The sequence below is a fragment of the Leptodactylus fuscus genome, chromosome 1, assembly GCF_031893055.1.
Source record: "Leptodactylus fuscus isolate aLepFus1 chromosome 1, aLepFus1.hap2, whole genome shotgun sequence".
In the NCBI taxonomy this organism is placed as follows: Eukaryota; Metazoa; Chordata; class Amphibia; order Anura; family Leptodactylidae; genus Leptodactylus; species Leptodactylus fuscus.
The window spans coordinates 355,728,910-355,745,014 of record NC_134265.1 but is presented as its reverse complement, the minus strand read 5'-3'; the positions used below and the strand labels follow the sequence as shown (position 1 = coordinate 355,745,014).

The window sequence follows — 16,105 nt, the reverse complement described above, 5'->3', positions numbered from 1 at the left end:
CAGCTAGGTATGGCATAGCGAGGTGCCGCACTTGCCATCAGGTCACGGAAGGCCTGAGTTTCCACAAGCCGGAAATGCAACATCTCCTGGGCCAGAAGTTTGGAGATGTGCGCGATTAAGGCTTGTGCATGGGGCTGGGTAGCGCTGTATTTTTGCGCTCAAACATCTGGGAGATGGTGAGTTCTTTTGAGGAGGCGCATGATGGTGCAGGAGAAGGAGCTAAGGCAGGAGACGGACATAAGGCAGGAGAAGGAGCTGAGGCAGGAAAAGGGGAGGATGAGGGAGAAGTCTACAAAGTGGCGGAGGCAGATGTGGAGGTGTCCTGGCTGATGGTCTGGACTGCAGCACCAGCACTGGCAACAGTGGGAGAGGCAGTGGCGGCAACGCTGGATGACAATTGTCCTGCATTTGCTTTCTGCCACTGAGCCCAGTTCTTGCATTCCAAATGACGACGCATGACAGTGGTCGTAAGGTTGCTCTTTTCAGAGCCCCTACTCCATTTCGAGTTGCGAAGTGTGCAAACCACATTATAATTGTCCTCCACAGGCTGGCTAGAATAGAGCACATTTTTGGCCTTGCTGGCTGTGGCCTGGCTTCGGTGAAGCAGATGTCCTCTGCCTATGGACATGCCTCTGCCGCTAGCCACCCTCTTTGGTGCTGCACTTCCCTCCACATCTACACTGTTTTCCCTGCTTGACATCCCCCCTGTCCAGGTCAGGTCAGTGTCCTCGTTGTCCACCACCTCCTCTTCCAATTCCTCTCTCAGCTCCTCCTCTTCTTGCACACCAACCATGGCAACAGGCTGCCCTGATGGCAACTGTGTCTCGTCATCGCCGTCACTGAGGGCCGATTGCTCGTCAACAACAACAACAGGAGATGGCAGATGCTCTAGTGTTTGGGCATCAGGGCACAGAAACTCATCTAGTACCTCCGGTGATTCAAGATGTTGTGGGACAGAGAGGGACAGTGAATGGACCCGAAAACAGCTCCTTGGAGGTGGGAAAGGTGGGATTACTTTGCTGGGAAGATTGGGTAGGAGGAGTTGAGGTAGAGGCTGACGGGCTGGTGGAGAATGTGCTGGAAGCATTATTGTAACACCTGTTCCTGGTGCTCGAGCCTAGTTAGGTTTGTACCCTGCAGCCTACTTAATGTGGCCATCAAGCCAGGGACTGTGGGGAAGCGCAATGCTTGCTGCCGCAGAGAAGTAAGCATGGGAGACGCTGTTGGTTGACCGCAAACTTGCTCCGTATCTGCATTTCCACGCCCCCGTCCTCGTCCCCATCCTCGTCCCCTTCCCTTTGCACTAGCTTTATGCATTTTTAGATGTATAGTAATGCGATTTTTATAGTCTATACACTGATGAAAGCTGGGTTGAGCATATCTAGCCCGACTGAATTCCTCTGTATCGCTGTTAGGTGTTTGAGGGGACACACAGTGGAAAGCTGGGTTGAGCGTATCTAGCCAGACTGAATTGCTCTGTATCTGTTAGGGAATTGCTAGGACAGCAATTCCCCGGTAGCTGTTGAAAATCCTGGGGCGGGACACAAGAGACAGTGAGCCCTAAGCTGAATCCCGCAACTGTTCCTTCTTATTGCCAGGCCCTATTTTACGTAATAGGCGGCAACCACCAAGACAGTCCCTTCCTGTATATGTGAGACACAAAACGCAGAGAAGACAGACAACAACAAAGGGAGGTCAGCTAGCCAAGGGTCAGTAAACAGTCGAGCGATGCAGTGCCAAATCGGAGTCCAAAGAATAGTCAGTAGGGAAAGCCAGAGGTCAAGGATTAGAATGTAAGCAAGAATAGTGACAGCAAAAAGCAAGTACGCATAGAGCAATTGCAAGCACTGGTGTGAATGAGAGCCAAAACTAAATAGGAAGGAAGAACCCACCCCTGGAGTTGAAAGGAAGGCAGGCTGTCAATCACAGGGCAAGGCCAGATTAACCATTAGAGGAGCAGAGAGAAATGAAGGTGAAGGGGATTACCAAGGTGAAAGAATAGGGCAGTGTTCGGCCGGATGATGACGCCAAAGCCCGGACAGCCAAAAATGTTACAGTATCCCTGTTAGGTGTTTGAGGGGACACCCCCTGGAAAGCTGGGTTGAGCGTATCTAGCCGGACTGAATTGCTCTGTAGCCTTGTTAGGTGTTTGGGGGGACACCCCGTGGAAAGCTGGGTTGAGTGTATATAGCCGGACTGAATTGCTCTGTATCCTTTTATCCCTTTAACGTAAAACTTTGATTTATAATATAAGTGAGCTGTACTGAAAGGTTCTACATGACGCTATATAGTTATCACTCACCTGTGTGTACTTGTATAGGTTGAATAAAGGAAGCATGGTGTGACTTGTATGATAGTTAGAATCAACCACAAAAGCCGCCACTTCACCGTGATCTCCACAGAAGTAGTTTGGAGCCGCCATGTTTCTTCTTGACAGGATCCTGAAGAAGGCATGGGCGGTTTTCAGCGAGTTCCCACATGTATCCACTATATGATACCCCAGGGTGATATTGGGCAGGAGGTCGGGGTCATTATTAATCTCATCAACGGCAAAGATGAAGGACAAGACACTTCTGTATTTCTCAACCTGAACACTGGAAACATTTTCAATGAAAAAAGAAATAATCAAAAAACAAGATCTAACACGAAAGTTACACATGAGGTGAGATGGTCATGAATGGGGAGATGGGGAGTAGGGAATTTGGCTAATCCTATCCACACATTTCAGAAAATAATTTGCAGCAGAAATGCTGCAATTTAAAAAAAAAAAAAAAAAGTGTGTAAATGTCAATTATACCTATGGAAACGCTGGCATTTTTTTTTTTTTGTATAAGTATAATAGAGAGAAAAACTCAGCAGAAGAAAACTGTAGATTTTCCATTAAAAAATGCATTTATTGCTTGGGCAGTGGCATGAAAAATGTGGACACCCCAGGTCAAAATAGCTTTTATTGAGAACAGTTAAGCGATTTGAAGATAAGGTGATCCATAAAAGGCATAACGTTGAAGATTAAAACACACTTGTTAATAATTTTAAACACTATCAGGGTATTATTATTTTTGAGCACAATTTTTGAGTGAAAAGAGGGTACCTTAAAAAGGATTGGGAACCCTTGTAGATTTTTGTGCTCCGATAACTTTGACCAAGGTCTCAGACCTTCATTAGCCACTTAGGGTTATGGCTTGTTCACTATCATTGTTAGGAAAGGCCAAGTGATGGAAACTTTACAGCTTTATAAATCCCCGGCCTCCTCTAACCCTGTGCAAAATACAGCAGCCATAGATTCTTGTAAGCAGCTGCCAAGCACTCTGAAAATGAAAATGGTGGAGGCCGCAAAGTGGGAGAAGGCTATAAGAAGATAGCAAAGCGTATTCAAATTGTTCACAGACTAAGGGAAACATAGACCCAGCATCCGCCAAGCGATGATAAAGAAAATTTAATCTTTATTCTTTTTCCATAAAAGCAGTTGTCATATCACTGCGTTCTCCGCTATACATCACCCCTGTCCATGCTTCTGCCTCTAGCCACATTTTTTCCTGCTTAGCTTGCCACCACATCTACACTGCTTTCCCCGCTATACATCACCCCTGTCCATTTAGGGTCAGTGGCCTCGTTGTCCACCAACTCCTCTTCCAATTGCTCACTCTCCTCTTACTGCAAACCACACATAACCACAGCTTGCCCTGATGGCAACTGTGTCTCATCATCATCATCATCATCATCATCATCATCACTGAGGACGGAAAACGCCGTCCACAACTACAAAATTGCCAGGTGATGGTGGATGCTCCAGTGTTTGGACATCAGTACACACAAAGTCGCCTGGTAGCTCCTGGGATTCAGGAAGTGGTGGGAGAGGGAGAGACAGTAAAAGGCCCCGAAAAGAGATCCTAGGAGGGGGCAAGGATGGGATGACTGTGCGGGGAAGATTGGGCATGTTGGGAGGAAGGAGGGGCAGACTCTGGGGTATGAACACGACTGCAGGTAGTGGCTGACTGACTGCTGGAAAAGCTGCTGAAAGCATTATCCGCTAGCCACTGTAACACCTGTTCCTGGTGCTCGGGCTTGGTCTGCTGGTCCCTGCATCCTGCTTAACGCAGCTGTCATATCAGGAATTGTGATGAGCGCATGCTAATGTTTCTTGTCCAGTGGAAAGGATGGGATAGGATTTCACATAAGTCTGCCACCCATGGAAACTCATGGTGCAGGAACTGCAGGAGCTGACATTGATGAACCCTTGGGTTTTGGAGATGGAACTCCATCAAAGGTCTCTGCTGCTCACACACCCTGCTCAACATATGGTGTCTAGGGTTTCAGCATGTGGTGACCTCGCACAACAGCCAGGGCTTCAGGCAGATGTAGGCGTTGCTGGAGTGTATTGAGGCTAGCACCAGGTACTGTAGACTTGCCAAAGTGGGAGCACAAGCACTATATACAGAAAGTAATCTTGGTAGGTGGGGCGCAGGGCGCTCTGAAGCGGACAATGGACTGGACCAAGAAGAACTGGGAGCTGCAGGTAAGTGGACACCGGTGGTGGTGGTGGGGGTTAATCACTACACAGAGTGGGGTCCAAAAATTGAAACAATTTTTGGACTACATGCTGTGTAGTGAATAGGATCATTTTTAAAATCCAATCTCCGAATGATCGTAAACTGGATTTTAAAAACGATCCTGAAATGTCAAGATCAGCCCAAACCTAAGTGCTGGCCAATGTAGCAGTGTCCGATGTAGCAGTGTCCGATGTAGCAGTGTCCGCTGCAGCAGAGCTGGACCTGCTACACACTCAGCTCTGCTGCATCGGACTGCTACATCAGACACTGCTACATCGGCCAGCACTACCTACATTGGAGATGAAGCAGAGCTGGCCATTCGCTGAGCTCGGCTACTCCGGAGTAGCCAAGCTGTGCACACGGCCCGATGTAGCAGTGCTGGCCGATATAGCAGTGTAGCAGTGTTCGATGCAGCTGCGTGAGTAGCATGTTCAGCTCTGCTTCATCTCGGCATAGGAATGCATTGATCAGCGTTGATTAGCCGAATGCCGTACTTCTGTATGGCATTCGGCCAATCAACGCTGGTCAATGCATTCCTATGGGAAAAAGTCAGCTTGCGCATATCACAAGCTGACAGGGATCCCGACCAGATAGAGCCCCAAAGAGCTGTGTGAGTGACATTCCCACCTATATAAAGGTAATCCCTAGCTAACCCTGCCTGTAGATCTGTCCCTGTCTCACAGTCATATAGTTCACAGTCCTAAATTAATCAAATGTTAAATCCACCATTCGTTTAAATTGGAGGTCACCGGATTTAGCCAGCCAATTCTTTTTTCCGACTTTGTCAGTGATGGGGAATGATATACTCACTGTATACAGTATATAGAAAGCAGTGTCAGTGATGGGGAATTATATACTCACTATATACAGTATATAGATAGTAATGTCAGTGATGGGGAATGATATACTCACAATTCACAGTATATTTGTAAAAATGTCCAAATGTCAAACTCAGAATTTTTACCAGCAAACATATGAGCAGAAATGAGTCTAGGTATAATGACGTCTCCTTCCTTGTAATATTCATACTCATATAAGGGCTGAAGTCCTGGGATCTGGCACTGAGAATGATTCCTTGTATCAGATATTACAGGTAATAAGAATATCAGCAGATAAGAGGCAGTAAGAGCAGGAGATGGATTCATTACACAGACAAGGTCTTGTCATTCAGCACAGCAGCCCCAGCTCTGCAGCAGCTCAGCACAGGCGAGGCTCAGCCGGCAGTCTGCAGCTCCTTATATCCAGGGCCGGGGACTCATTTACACTCACACACTGAGCAACAACAAGGAGGATATTAATACATAGAAGAAATAAATCTACAAAGTCTATATTTTTCAATAAATTTGCTGAGGATTTAACACTTTCCAGACTTTTATCTGCATTATATGAAACAATCTCATGATCTAGCTGTGTAATTCACATACTGGACTGTGAGAACATCCCGGGGGGATTCAGGTCACTCCCCAGAGAGCAATGACTCTTATCTGCAGGTAGTACTACAGGATAAGTGACTGATTTCTCATTTCTGGTTATCTAATTGGCTCAAGCTCGGGGATACTTCTAAAGGTCTGTGTGTCGTATCTAAAGTCATAGTAGTTGCAGCTACGACCAGGCCCAGAACCCAAGGGGCCCCACAGGTCACTCTCAGCACACTAGGGATATATAAGTTCTTTAATGTCTTCTCTAAGAAAAACTCACATTATGTGGATATACACTGAACTGTTACCTGAGATTGTCTCCCCTGTAACACTTCCTCTTCTTAATAAAGGACAGTGCAACTCTCATGCCTGGTTCACATCTGCATCAGTAATCCGATCAAGGAGTCTGCATGGTGACCCCCTCCCCCAAGCAGACTACCAAACACACTGGAAAGTGGTGTGTAGTGGACTCAATAGACTATAATGGGGTGTGTGTGCTTTCTGTGCGCTCCCCGCATGAGTCATGCGGACATGAAAGTAGATCACAAAGTACTTTTCTGTCCATATGATTTGTGCAGACACCGAGCGGAGAGCATGCTGTTATGGTACTGTGTGTATGTATAAAAATTGTAATAAACACAACCAGAACCGCTAGATTAGATTAGAGCGATTAGAGCCTCTAAAGTTTTTGGGACCTCACGGGTTGCCAATGCATCCTTGACGTGGGAAGCCAAGCCTCTCCAGAACACTGGCACCAAAGCCTTATCCGGCCAATCAATTTCGGATGCCAGAGTCCTAAACTGCACGGCATAAGCACTGACAGTACCCGAACCCTGCCTTAGGTCTAGTAGGTGCAGGGAAGAGTCAAAAGTAATCGTGGTGACAGGATCTTCCCGCTCCCACAATGGCGTAGCCCACTCTAGTGCCCGGCCTGCTAGGAGAGAGATTATAAACCCCACCTTACTTCTCTCCGTGGGGAATGTGGCCGCTTGTACCTCAAAATATATAGTGCATTGGCTTATAAACCTCCTACATTCCTTAGGTTCCCCTGAAAATTTATTGGGGAGGGCCAGGCGGAGGGTTGCGCCAGCAGCTGATGGAATTTGAGCAAGGGCTTGTGCTAGCACTTGTGCGGTGAGGGCGGCGTCCCCATTAGCTGGCGGTCGCTGCTCCAGTGATTGCAGACGAGCCTCCATCTGTTGCACGTAGCGGTGCAACTGCGCCTGTTCAGACATGTTCGGCAAGACCTTGGCTTACGTTATGGTACTGTGTGTATGTATAAAAATTATAATAAACACAACCAGAACTGCTAAACCGCAGAGCACTGCGGCGAGGTCCACAGGCCCAGATGGGCAGCCGTATGTCTTAATTATGCATCACCACTTGAACTGCACTGGCAGAGACGTTGTGCAACACAAATGTGAACAGGCGGCAACCGACTCTCTCCAGTTAAACGTCACTGGGAGAGCGTGACAATGTACAGCAGTTGAGCAAATGAAGTTGTCAGCAGCCCCTGCTATTTACAGCAGGAGTACCAGACCTTGCATGTGCTACACTACACTGCTGACACAAGACTGCCAGGGGTTAACTTCACTCCTGGTCAGTCAAAACAACAAACTCCTATCCTGCAAGGAAAAACAAGGCAGTTGGACTGGGAACGGGTTTGACGGGTTCCAAAGGGCAGAGCCAAGGGGAACTAAATGGATCCCTACTCAGCTCCTAGATTTGTCTGGAACCTGGCCCTAACCTCCTGTCTCAACAAATTTTAAGCAAAGTGTGAGCACCGGGCGGGCGTCGGCTCACACTATTTAAAGTCTAGTCCCCGCCCAACAGGGGCGGTGGCATGACGTCACCGATCATGCTCAGTGTGGCTAAACTGGGACTTAGCCTCAGAGCGGACCCAGAATGTCTGAGCATGCTCAGTGGGGAGAGAACGGAACTTAGCCTCTGAGCGGCTCCAAAATGTCTGAGCATGCTCAGTGGGCCAAAAGCTGGACTTAGACTCCAGACATCTTCCTGCACAACGCCGAGGGCGAGGTTCGGATTGGCCCGCAGGTGGCGCTGTGCACCGTGATGGGAACCTGCGAGACCCGATCCTAACACACGCATACGGACCCCATTATAGTCTATGGGGTCTGTGTTCTTTCACTGCACACCACTTGTTAATGTGTTTGGTATTCTGATCGGGAGGGACCCATGCGGACTCCGCAAACCGATTACCAAACGCAGATGTGAACTAACCCTCAGTCTACCAAGAGATACCTAAACCATACCTTCATCTGTCAACTACCACTAAATAAGACAGGGGTCTACTAGGAATTAGTAAAACAATTCATTTAGAACCAGAGTAGACTGGTAAATTCCAAAAATTTCAAGTTTGAGCTAAACCCAAAATGGTTTGGGCTTTGTTACTACAGATGAGTGAATCGAAGCTGACAAAGTGGAATTTGATCTGAATTTCAGGAAAACTTTGATTCACCAAAAAGCCAGAATTCCTCCTCATGCTTAGATGTATCAAATAACATCTTTTTCTAATGTGGCTGCTGCATATGTTAGGTCAAGGGGCAAAGAACTCTAGTAACGCGGGATCACCCACAATGCCATGCATGCAGCTAATCAGTAGCCAAACAAACTTGTGATGTCACAGCAACAACTCTAAATCAGAACCTTGATGACCGACACATCCTTCCACCCATCTGCAAGACATCCTGGAAAAGATGTTGTTAAATCTGGCTAGTAAGGGGACTGAAGATGTGAACTCCACATTTCACCATGTTAGACCCTCGCTACCGGTCTAAAATGGGGGCGATTTTGATACCCGCTGAGAGGGTAAACTGAACTACTATAGAGACATCTTATCTATTCAAATGGCGGCTGCCTATCTGCACCATCATTCATCCTCTCACTTTGCACTGCCATAGCAGCTGTGAGAGGATAAGGTTGGGTAGAAGCAGTTTCAGCTCCATCAGCATCAGCCTTAGCCTAGCAGATTTCTTCACCTACATAGTGAAGAAACTACTCATAAGTAATTAGACATACAGCAGAACTTGAAACAGTAAGTAGTGGCATACTTTGAGTGAGCCCTGCCACCTGTCATCGAAGATCCGCTGGACTACTGGGCAGTCAAACTGGAATTGTGGCCTCAAGTGGCCGAGTTTGCCCTGGAATAGCTGTCCTGCCCAGCACGTAGTATGGCATTGGAACAGGTGTTTAGTGCTGTAAGGGTCATATTTACCCCAAAGGAGAACTTGCCTGTCCACCCAAAGTGTGGAGAGACTAACTTTTGTCAAAATGAATCAGGTGAGAATCTTCCAGGATTTCCACCCACCAATGCCAGATGCATCAGATTAAATCATCCATGCTGCCTCACCCAAACTTTGACAAAGGGGACCTTTTTCTTCTTGATACCTGCCTCAGATACTTTTTGAATGCTGCCACCCACCTGATGCCACACATCTGATGATAAGTGCTACTTCTTAGAGCCACCATCGTCAGCGGGCACTGTTTGTACCACCCACCTCCTCACTCTGTTACCAGACCTTTCTATGGCCTTTTGAGGCTGCTTCCACCTCCACAATATGTCACCTGTGTTCTCCTCACGTTGCTACCACTTCCACACTCTGTCACTGGGCAAAGTATGAACACCTAAGGCCGCTGAAACCTCCTCATTATGTCACTTTACCACTTAGTAGTCTTTTGATGCTTTTGCCACTTAAACACTTTATCACCAGGTCACTCTGTGGCCTCCTCCTGCTACTGCCACTTCAACACTCTGTCACCGAGCACTGTATGGCCTCCTAAGGCTGCTGCTACCTAAACATTATGTCACCAGGCACTGTATGGCCTCCTAAGGCTGCTGCTACCTAAACATTATGTCACCAGGCACTGTATGGCCTCTTACCTCTGCTGCTACCAACGCCCAATTATGTCACTTTGCTACTCTTTGGCCTCCTCATGCTGCTGCTACCTCAACACTATGTTATTATGATGCCCTTTCCACTCTTTCAGGGCAGCTCTACTAGACAACTAGCCAAATAAGGGAAGTGTAGAATGGTTCTAAAAGCAAAGCTTATCATGTGTGTGTCATACTGTAATTCATTGTTTTACTGCCACAGCATACTCCCTATGTGTTACTGCAAAGCACAGTGTTCAATACCACTATACAGGCTGTTTGCAGCAAGGAAATAGATTTGTTTTATGTTATTTTCTGCAAATTTATTAGGTTAGAATTGAGTCTGTTTGGGAAATCCGGCAAACAAAATTTTTGAAAACTTTACTTATCTCTACTTTTTACCCCCACTATTATTCATTGAGTATAATTATAATAAGTGCATGTCAAGAGAGGTGAGTAAAAATATATACTTATACTCACCTCTCCTGGGCATCTGGTGGTCTCCCAGTGTCAACTTCATGTGCATTTCAGCCTCTGCTGACGTAATTTTTCTCAGAGTCACTGTTGAGGCCTGTGGTCACATGGGGTGCATGATGTGAGCCAGATACCAGAAGAGGCCAAAAGAGGACAGTGGGGGAACACCAGATGCTATAAGAAAGTCAAGCAGAGCTGAAGAAAGGTGAGTACAACTGGTGGAAGTACTGGAGCACTAAACACAAACTGGGATAGTCCAGCTGAAAGACAGCACATTTGTGGCTGCAACTACTAGAACAACTAAACCCATGCTCATCATGTACAGTTTACTGTAGGAAATATTAAAAAAAAAAAAATAAATAAACTTGATAGTCTTCAGTAGTTGATACCTTTTTAATGGCTAACTAGTAATGATGACAGATTACAACGTTTCGGAACTCTTGGCTCTCGGAACTCTCGGCTCCTTTCTCAAGTAATTTACTTAAGAAAGGAGCCGAGAGTTCCGAGAGCCGAGAGTTCCGAGAGCCGAGAGTTCCGAGAGCCGAGAGTTCCGAGAGCCGAGAGTTCCGAGAGCCGAGAGTTCCGAGAGCCGAGAGTTCCGAAACGCTGTAATCTGTCATCATTATTAGTTAGCCATCAAAAAGATATCAACTACTGAAGACTATCAAGTTTTTGTTATTTTTTTTTTATATATATATTTCCTACCCACTGGCTAACATGGTACGAGAACAAACATTTTCCAGTTTACTGTACTATTTTGTCTGGCATGGACCTTTCTCTGGCTGTATTTATGTAATCAAACATATAGGATTTGTGACCTTCTCACTAATACCCAAGAACATTGCTTTCACCTAACCACTTGTCAGTCTTGATGCACCATCTCAGACTTGATCCATCACCTTACTGTGGCTGAAAAAACACTCACTCTAATGTACTGGTTACAACCAATGCCTCCGACTGTTTCCAAATAGTGTGAGAAAACTAACCAGATATCAAGATTTGAACTGCCTGGCTACAATCTCTGCAAATACTTATCTATATAGACCCCATGGTTTACCCACAGATAGCACTATTGTATTATCTGGATTTGTACCCACAACTCTTCCACAATAATAATTCTGAAGTCTCCTCCTCAGGAACACTCCTCTATGAGATGCCATGATTTTGCCCCTCCCCCACCCTTGGCTCACTCTTACTTATTAAAGAGTCTGGAATTTTTCTGATGGAATAAATATGTTTATTTTCACTAATTAAATGGAAATATAAAGGATGATACAAAGAATTTGGGATGAAGGTTTTGGGTCTTCAAAGGATTAAAGCCAAGTTTATATGCTCTCCATTTTTTTTTATACATTTATGACTGTGTGGATTATATCCCAGCATGTTGTTAAGCCAAATGATGCAAATAGAAATAAATAATTAATAAATATTATCATGAATTAGGTTCAGGCTCGATGAGTATTGGTCATGTGATCTTCTTGGTAAAATGGAAGGTTACAGAAAAAAGGACAGCACAACAAAAATATCTAAAAGTTAACATTTAATACAACAGATAAAAAAAATCTCCCCATCCCTCCCCAAAAAAAAAAATAAATAAATAAATAAAATTCAACTGATCAACTAACATGAACAAGAAAAAGTGACTTAAGAACAATACACCAAACTAGAGATGAGAGAGTAGTATTCAATCGAGTAGGTATTCGAAATACTCGTACTCGATCGAGTACTAGTACCACTCGCTATTCGAATGGAAAAGTTTGATGCAGAACCAGCATTGATTGGCCGAATGCTATACAGTCGGCCAATCAACGCTGGTTCTTCTCCTACCTTTAGAAGTCTTCTCTGTGCAGCTTCCCCGCAGCATCTTCTGGCTCTGAATTCACTCTGCCAGGCATTGGGCCTGGGCAGAGCTGACTGCGCATGCCCGCGCTACAAGAAAATGGCCGCTTTGACTGTAAGCTTGTAGTGTGGACATGCGCAGTTGGCTCTGCCCAGGCCCGATGCCTGGCAGAGTGAACTCAGAGCCGGAAGATGCCGCGGGGACTCTGCGCAGGGAGAAGACTTCTCAGAGGATCCAGCCCGACCCTCACTTGTGGACTTGTTAAGTATAATTTCATTGAACGTTGCCTACCCCTGAATCGAGCATTTTCCCCCCATAGACTATAATAGGATTCGATATTCGATTCGAATAGTCGAATATTGAGCGGCTACTCGAAACGCATATTGAATATCGAACATTTTACTGTTCGCTCATCTCTACACCAAACACCTTCTCGGCATCCACTGATAGTGGATTATTCTCCACCCACTCAATCCAAGCTGGATCCTTGTCATAAACATGAGATAAAAATGTCTGAATCTTATCCATATACAGTAGATGATCACTAATGGTGGGAGAAGAACAACATTTAGAAAGGTCCAGGATAGAAAAGGTGTTTGGTGGATTGATTTTAATTCAGTTGTGCCCATTTGTATTAGTAGTGTTTTTGTTTCATCGCTTCCTAACTGCTGCATTAAAAGTGAAGTTTCAGATATTTTACCATCCGTTCTGTACTCTGCTCTATTTCTCTATTTCTCAGTCTTGTCTTATTTGTACTTGTAGGTTATGAAAACCATCAAACTACCTGAATGTATTACTACTGGGCAAAAGAAAAGTGAGAGACGGTGTCATGGAGTGGACGGTTTGGTAGTTTTGTGATTTCATATGAAGATTATTTCTATGATCTGAAACATAAACAAAAATCATCATATTAAATGGGTTGCCTATGCACATCAGGACTCAGGGAAGAGGTCGGGGGAATAGGATATTATTTTGTTGTTTTTCACCTCCCCTAGCATCCCTGAATCCTGAAAATTGTAGACAACCCCTTTAACCTAGTCTAATAGTTGTATTATTTTTATGACTATTTTTCTTCATTATTATAATTCTTGAGTTCAAACCTGGTGTTATAAGCAGAATATGCAGTTTAGGGAGAAATATACAACCAAGAATGCCAGCACATGAGGTCAGTATAGCAAATATCTCCACGGCCACCATGTATTTCCCTCTGGTGCTCAGATAAGCCGGGATCATGGCCATCCAGACACTACAGAACAGCAGCATGCTGAAGGTGATGTACTTGGCCTCATTAAAACTGTCCGGCAATGTCCTCACCATGAAAGCCAGAAGAAAGCTGACAGCAGCCAGGAGCCCCATATAACCCAACATGGAGTAGAACCAGAGATCTGAGCCCTCATTACACTGAATGATGATCTTCTCAGGATAAGACTGATGGTCAAACTCTAAATAGGGAGGAGTCACCAACAACCAAATAACACAAATGAGAACTTGTACAGAAGAACACACCAAGACCACGGAATAAGAGACTTTGGGTGAGATCCACTTTACCCAGACACTGCCAGGTTTGGTGGCTTTGAAGGCAATACAAACTGTGATAGTCTTGGCCAGAACAGAAGAGACACCAATGGAAAAGAAGATCCCAAATGAGGTTTGTCTCAGTAAGCAGGTTATGTCCATTGGTCGACCAAGGAAGAAGAAGACACAAAGGAATCCAAGCAAGATGGAGACCAGGAGGATGAAGCTCACTGTCCGGTTATTGGCTTTAACAATTGGAGAGTCCCAGTAATAGATGAAGATTCCCAATACAAACAATGTTATAATAGAAAAAAGTAAAGAAAATGAGATAAAAACTGAAACCAAAATGTCCTTCCCATAGGAGAGAAACTCGTAGGTCTTGGGGATACATTTCACTTTCTTCTCATCAGGCCACTCTTCTTTTGGACACTTATAGCAGCTGTCACTGTCTACAATTAGAGTAAAACACATATATTCTTTGAGGATCCAAAGAATAATAATAATAATAATAATAATAATAATAATAATAATAATAATAATACAGTGTTGTATACAGTATAGTGATCGCCATTAGAGATGAGCGAACACTAAAATGTTCGAGGTTCGAAATTCGATTCGAACAGCCGCTCACTGTTCGAGTGTTCGAACGGGTTTCGAACCCCATTATAGTCTATGGGGAACATATACTCGTTAAGGGGGAAACCCAAATTCGTGTCTGGAGGGTCACCAAGTCCACTATGACACCCCAGGAAATGATACCAACACCCTGGAATGACACTGGGACAGCAGGGGAAGCATGTCTGGGGGCATAAAAGTCACTTTATTTCATGGAAATCCCTGTCAGCTTGTGATTTTCGCAAGCTAACTTTTCCCCATAGAAATGCATTGGCCAGTGCTGATTGGACAGAGTACGGAACTCGACCAATCAGCGCTGGCTCTGCTGGAGGAGGCGGAGTCTAAGATCGCTCCACACCAGTCTCCATTCTGGTCCGACCTTAGACTCCGCCTCCTCCAGCAGAGCCAGCACTGATTGGCCGAATTCCGTACTCTGGCCAATCAGTGCTGGCCAATGCATTCTATTGGCGTGATGAAGCAGTGCTGAATGTGTGTGTTTAGCTCAACTACACCGGTGGAGTAGTTGAGCTAAGCACACAGATTCAGCTCTGCTTCAATCAGCGCTGGCCAATGCATTCTATTAGCTTGATGAAGCAGAGTGTGCACAAGGGTTCAAGCGCACCCTCGGCTCTGATGTAGCAGAGCTGAGGCTGCACAAGGGTTCAAGCGCACCCTCGGCTCTGATGTAGCAGAGCCGAGGCTGCACAAGGGTTCAAGCGCACCCTCGGCTCTGATGTAGCAGAGCCGAGGGTGCACAAGGGTTCAATTGCACTTGAACCCTTGTGCACCCTCGGCTCTGCTACATCAGAGCCGAGGGTGCGCTTGAACCCTTGTGCAGCCTCGGCTCTGCTACATCAGAGCCGAGGGTGCGCTTGAACCCTTGTGCAGCCTCGGCTCTGCTACATCAGAGCCGAGGGTGCGCTTGAACCCTTGTGCACACTCTGCTTCATCAAGCTAATATAATGCATTGGCCAGCGCTGATTGAAGCAGAGCTGAATCTGTGTGCTTAGCTCAACTACTCCACCGGTGTAGTTGAGCTAAACACACACATTCAGCACTGCTTCATCACGCCAATAGAATGCATTGGCCAGCACTGATTGGCCAGAGTACGGAATTCGGCCAATCAGCGCTGGCTCTGCTGGAGGAGGCGGAGTATAAGGTCGGACCAGAATGGAGAATGGTGTGGAGCGATCTTAGACTCCGCCTCCTCCAGCAGAGCCAGTGCTGATTGGCCAAAGTACGGAATTCGGCCAATCAGCGCTGGCCAATGCATCCCTATGGGAAAAGTTTATCTCACAAAAATCACAATTACACACCCGATAGAGCCCCAAAAAGTTATTTTTAATAACATTCCCCCCTAAATAAAGGTTATCCCTAGCTATCCCTGCCTGTACAGCTATCCCTGTCTCATAGTCACAAAGTTCACATTCTCATATGACCCGGATTTGAAATCCACTATTCATCTAAAATGGAGGTCACCTGTTTTCGGCAGCCAATGACTTTTTCCAATTTTTTTCAATGCCCCCGGTGTCGTAGTTCCTGTCCCACCTCCCCTGCGCTGTTATTGGTGCAAAAAAGGCGCCAGGGAAGGTGGGAGGGGAATCGAGTAATGTCACACTTTACCACGCGGTGTTCGATTCGATTCGAACATGGCGAACACCCTGATATCTGATCGAACATGTGTTCGATAGAACACTGTTTGCTCATCTCTAATCGCCATGTCTTTCTATCTACAGATGTAGAAAAATTTGACTTGACATATTATATGGCTGGGAAATGCCCACAATGTGGTGAGCGAGGT

The 16,105-nt window shown here is 45.7% G+C and overlaps 1 protein-coding gene across 1 annotated transcript in view; it reads right to left on the bottom strand.

The window, feature by feature from the left end:
- Positions 1-12,573: 12,573 nt before the first annotated feature.
- The window catches only part of LOC142203271 (vomeronasal type-2 receptor 26-like), a 39,511-nt gene continuing 35,979 nt past the window's right edge, over positions 12,574-16,105 (bottom strand). Inside the window, exons 6-8 of the mRNA XM_075274286.1 lie at positions 13,239-14,138; positions 12,959-13,058; positions 12,574-12,718 (exon numbers count right to left, since the gene is read on the bottom strand). Coding sequence (XP_075130387.1) covers positions 12,574-12,718; positions 12,959-13,058; positions 13,239-14,138 — 1,145 coding nt within the window. The remainder of the gene's footprint in view (positions 12,719-12,958; positions 13,059-13,238; positions 14,139-16,105) is intronic.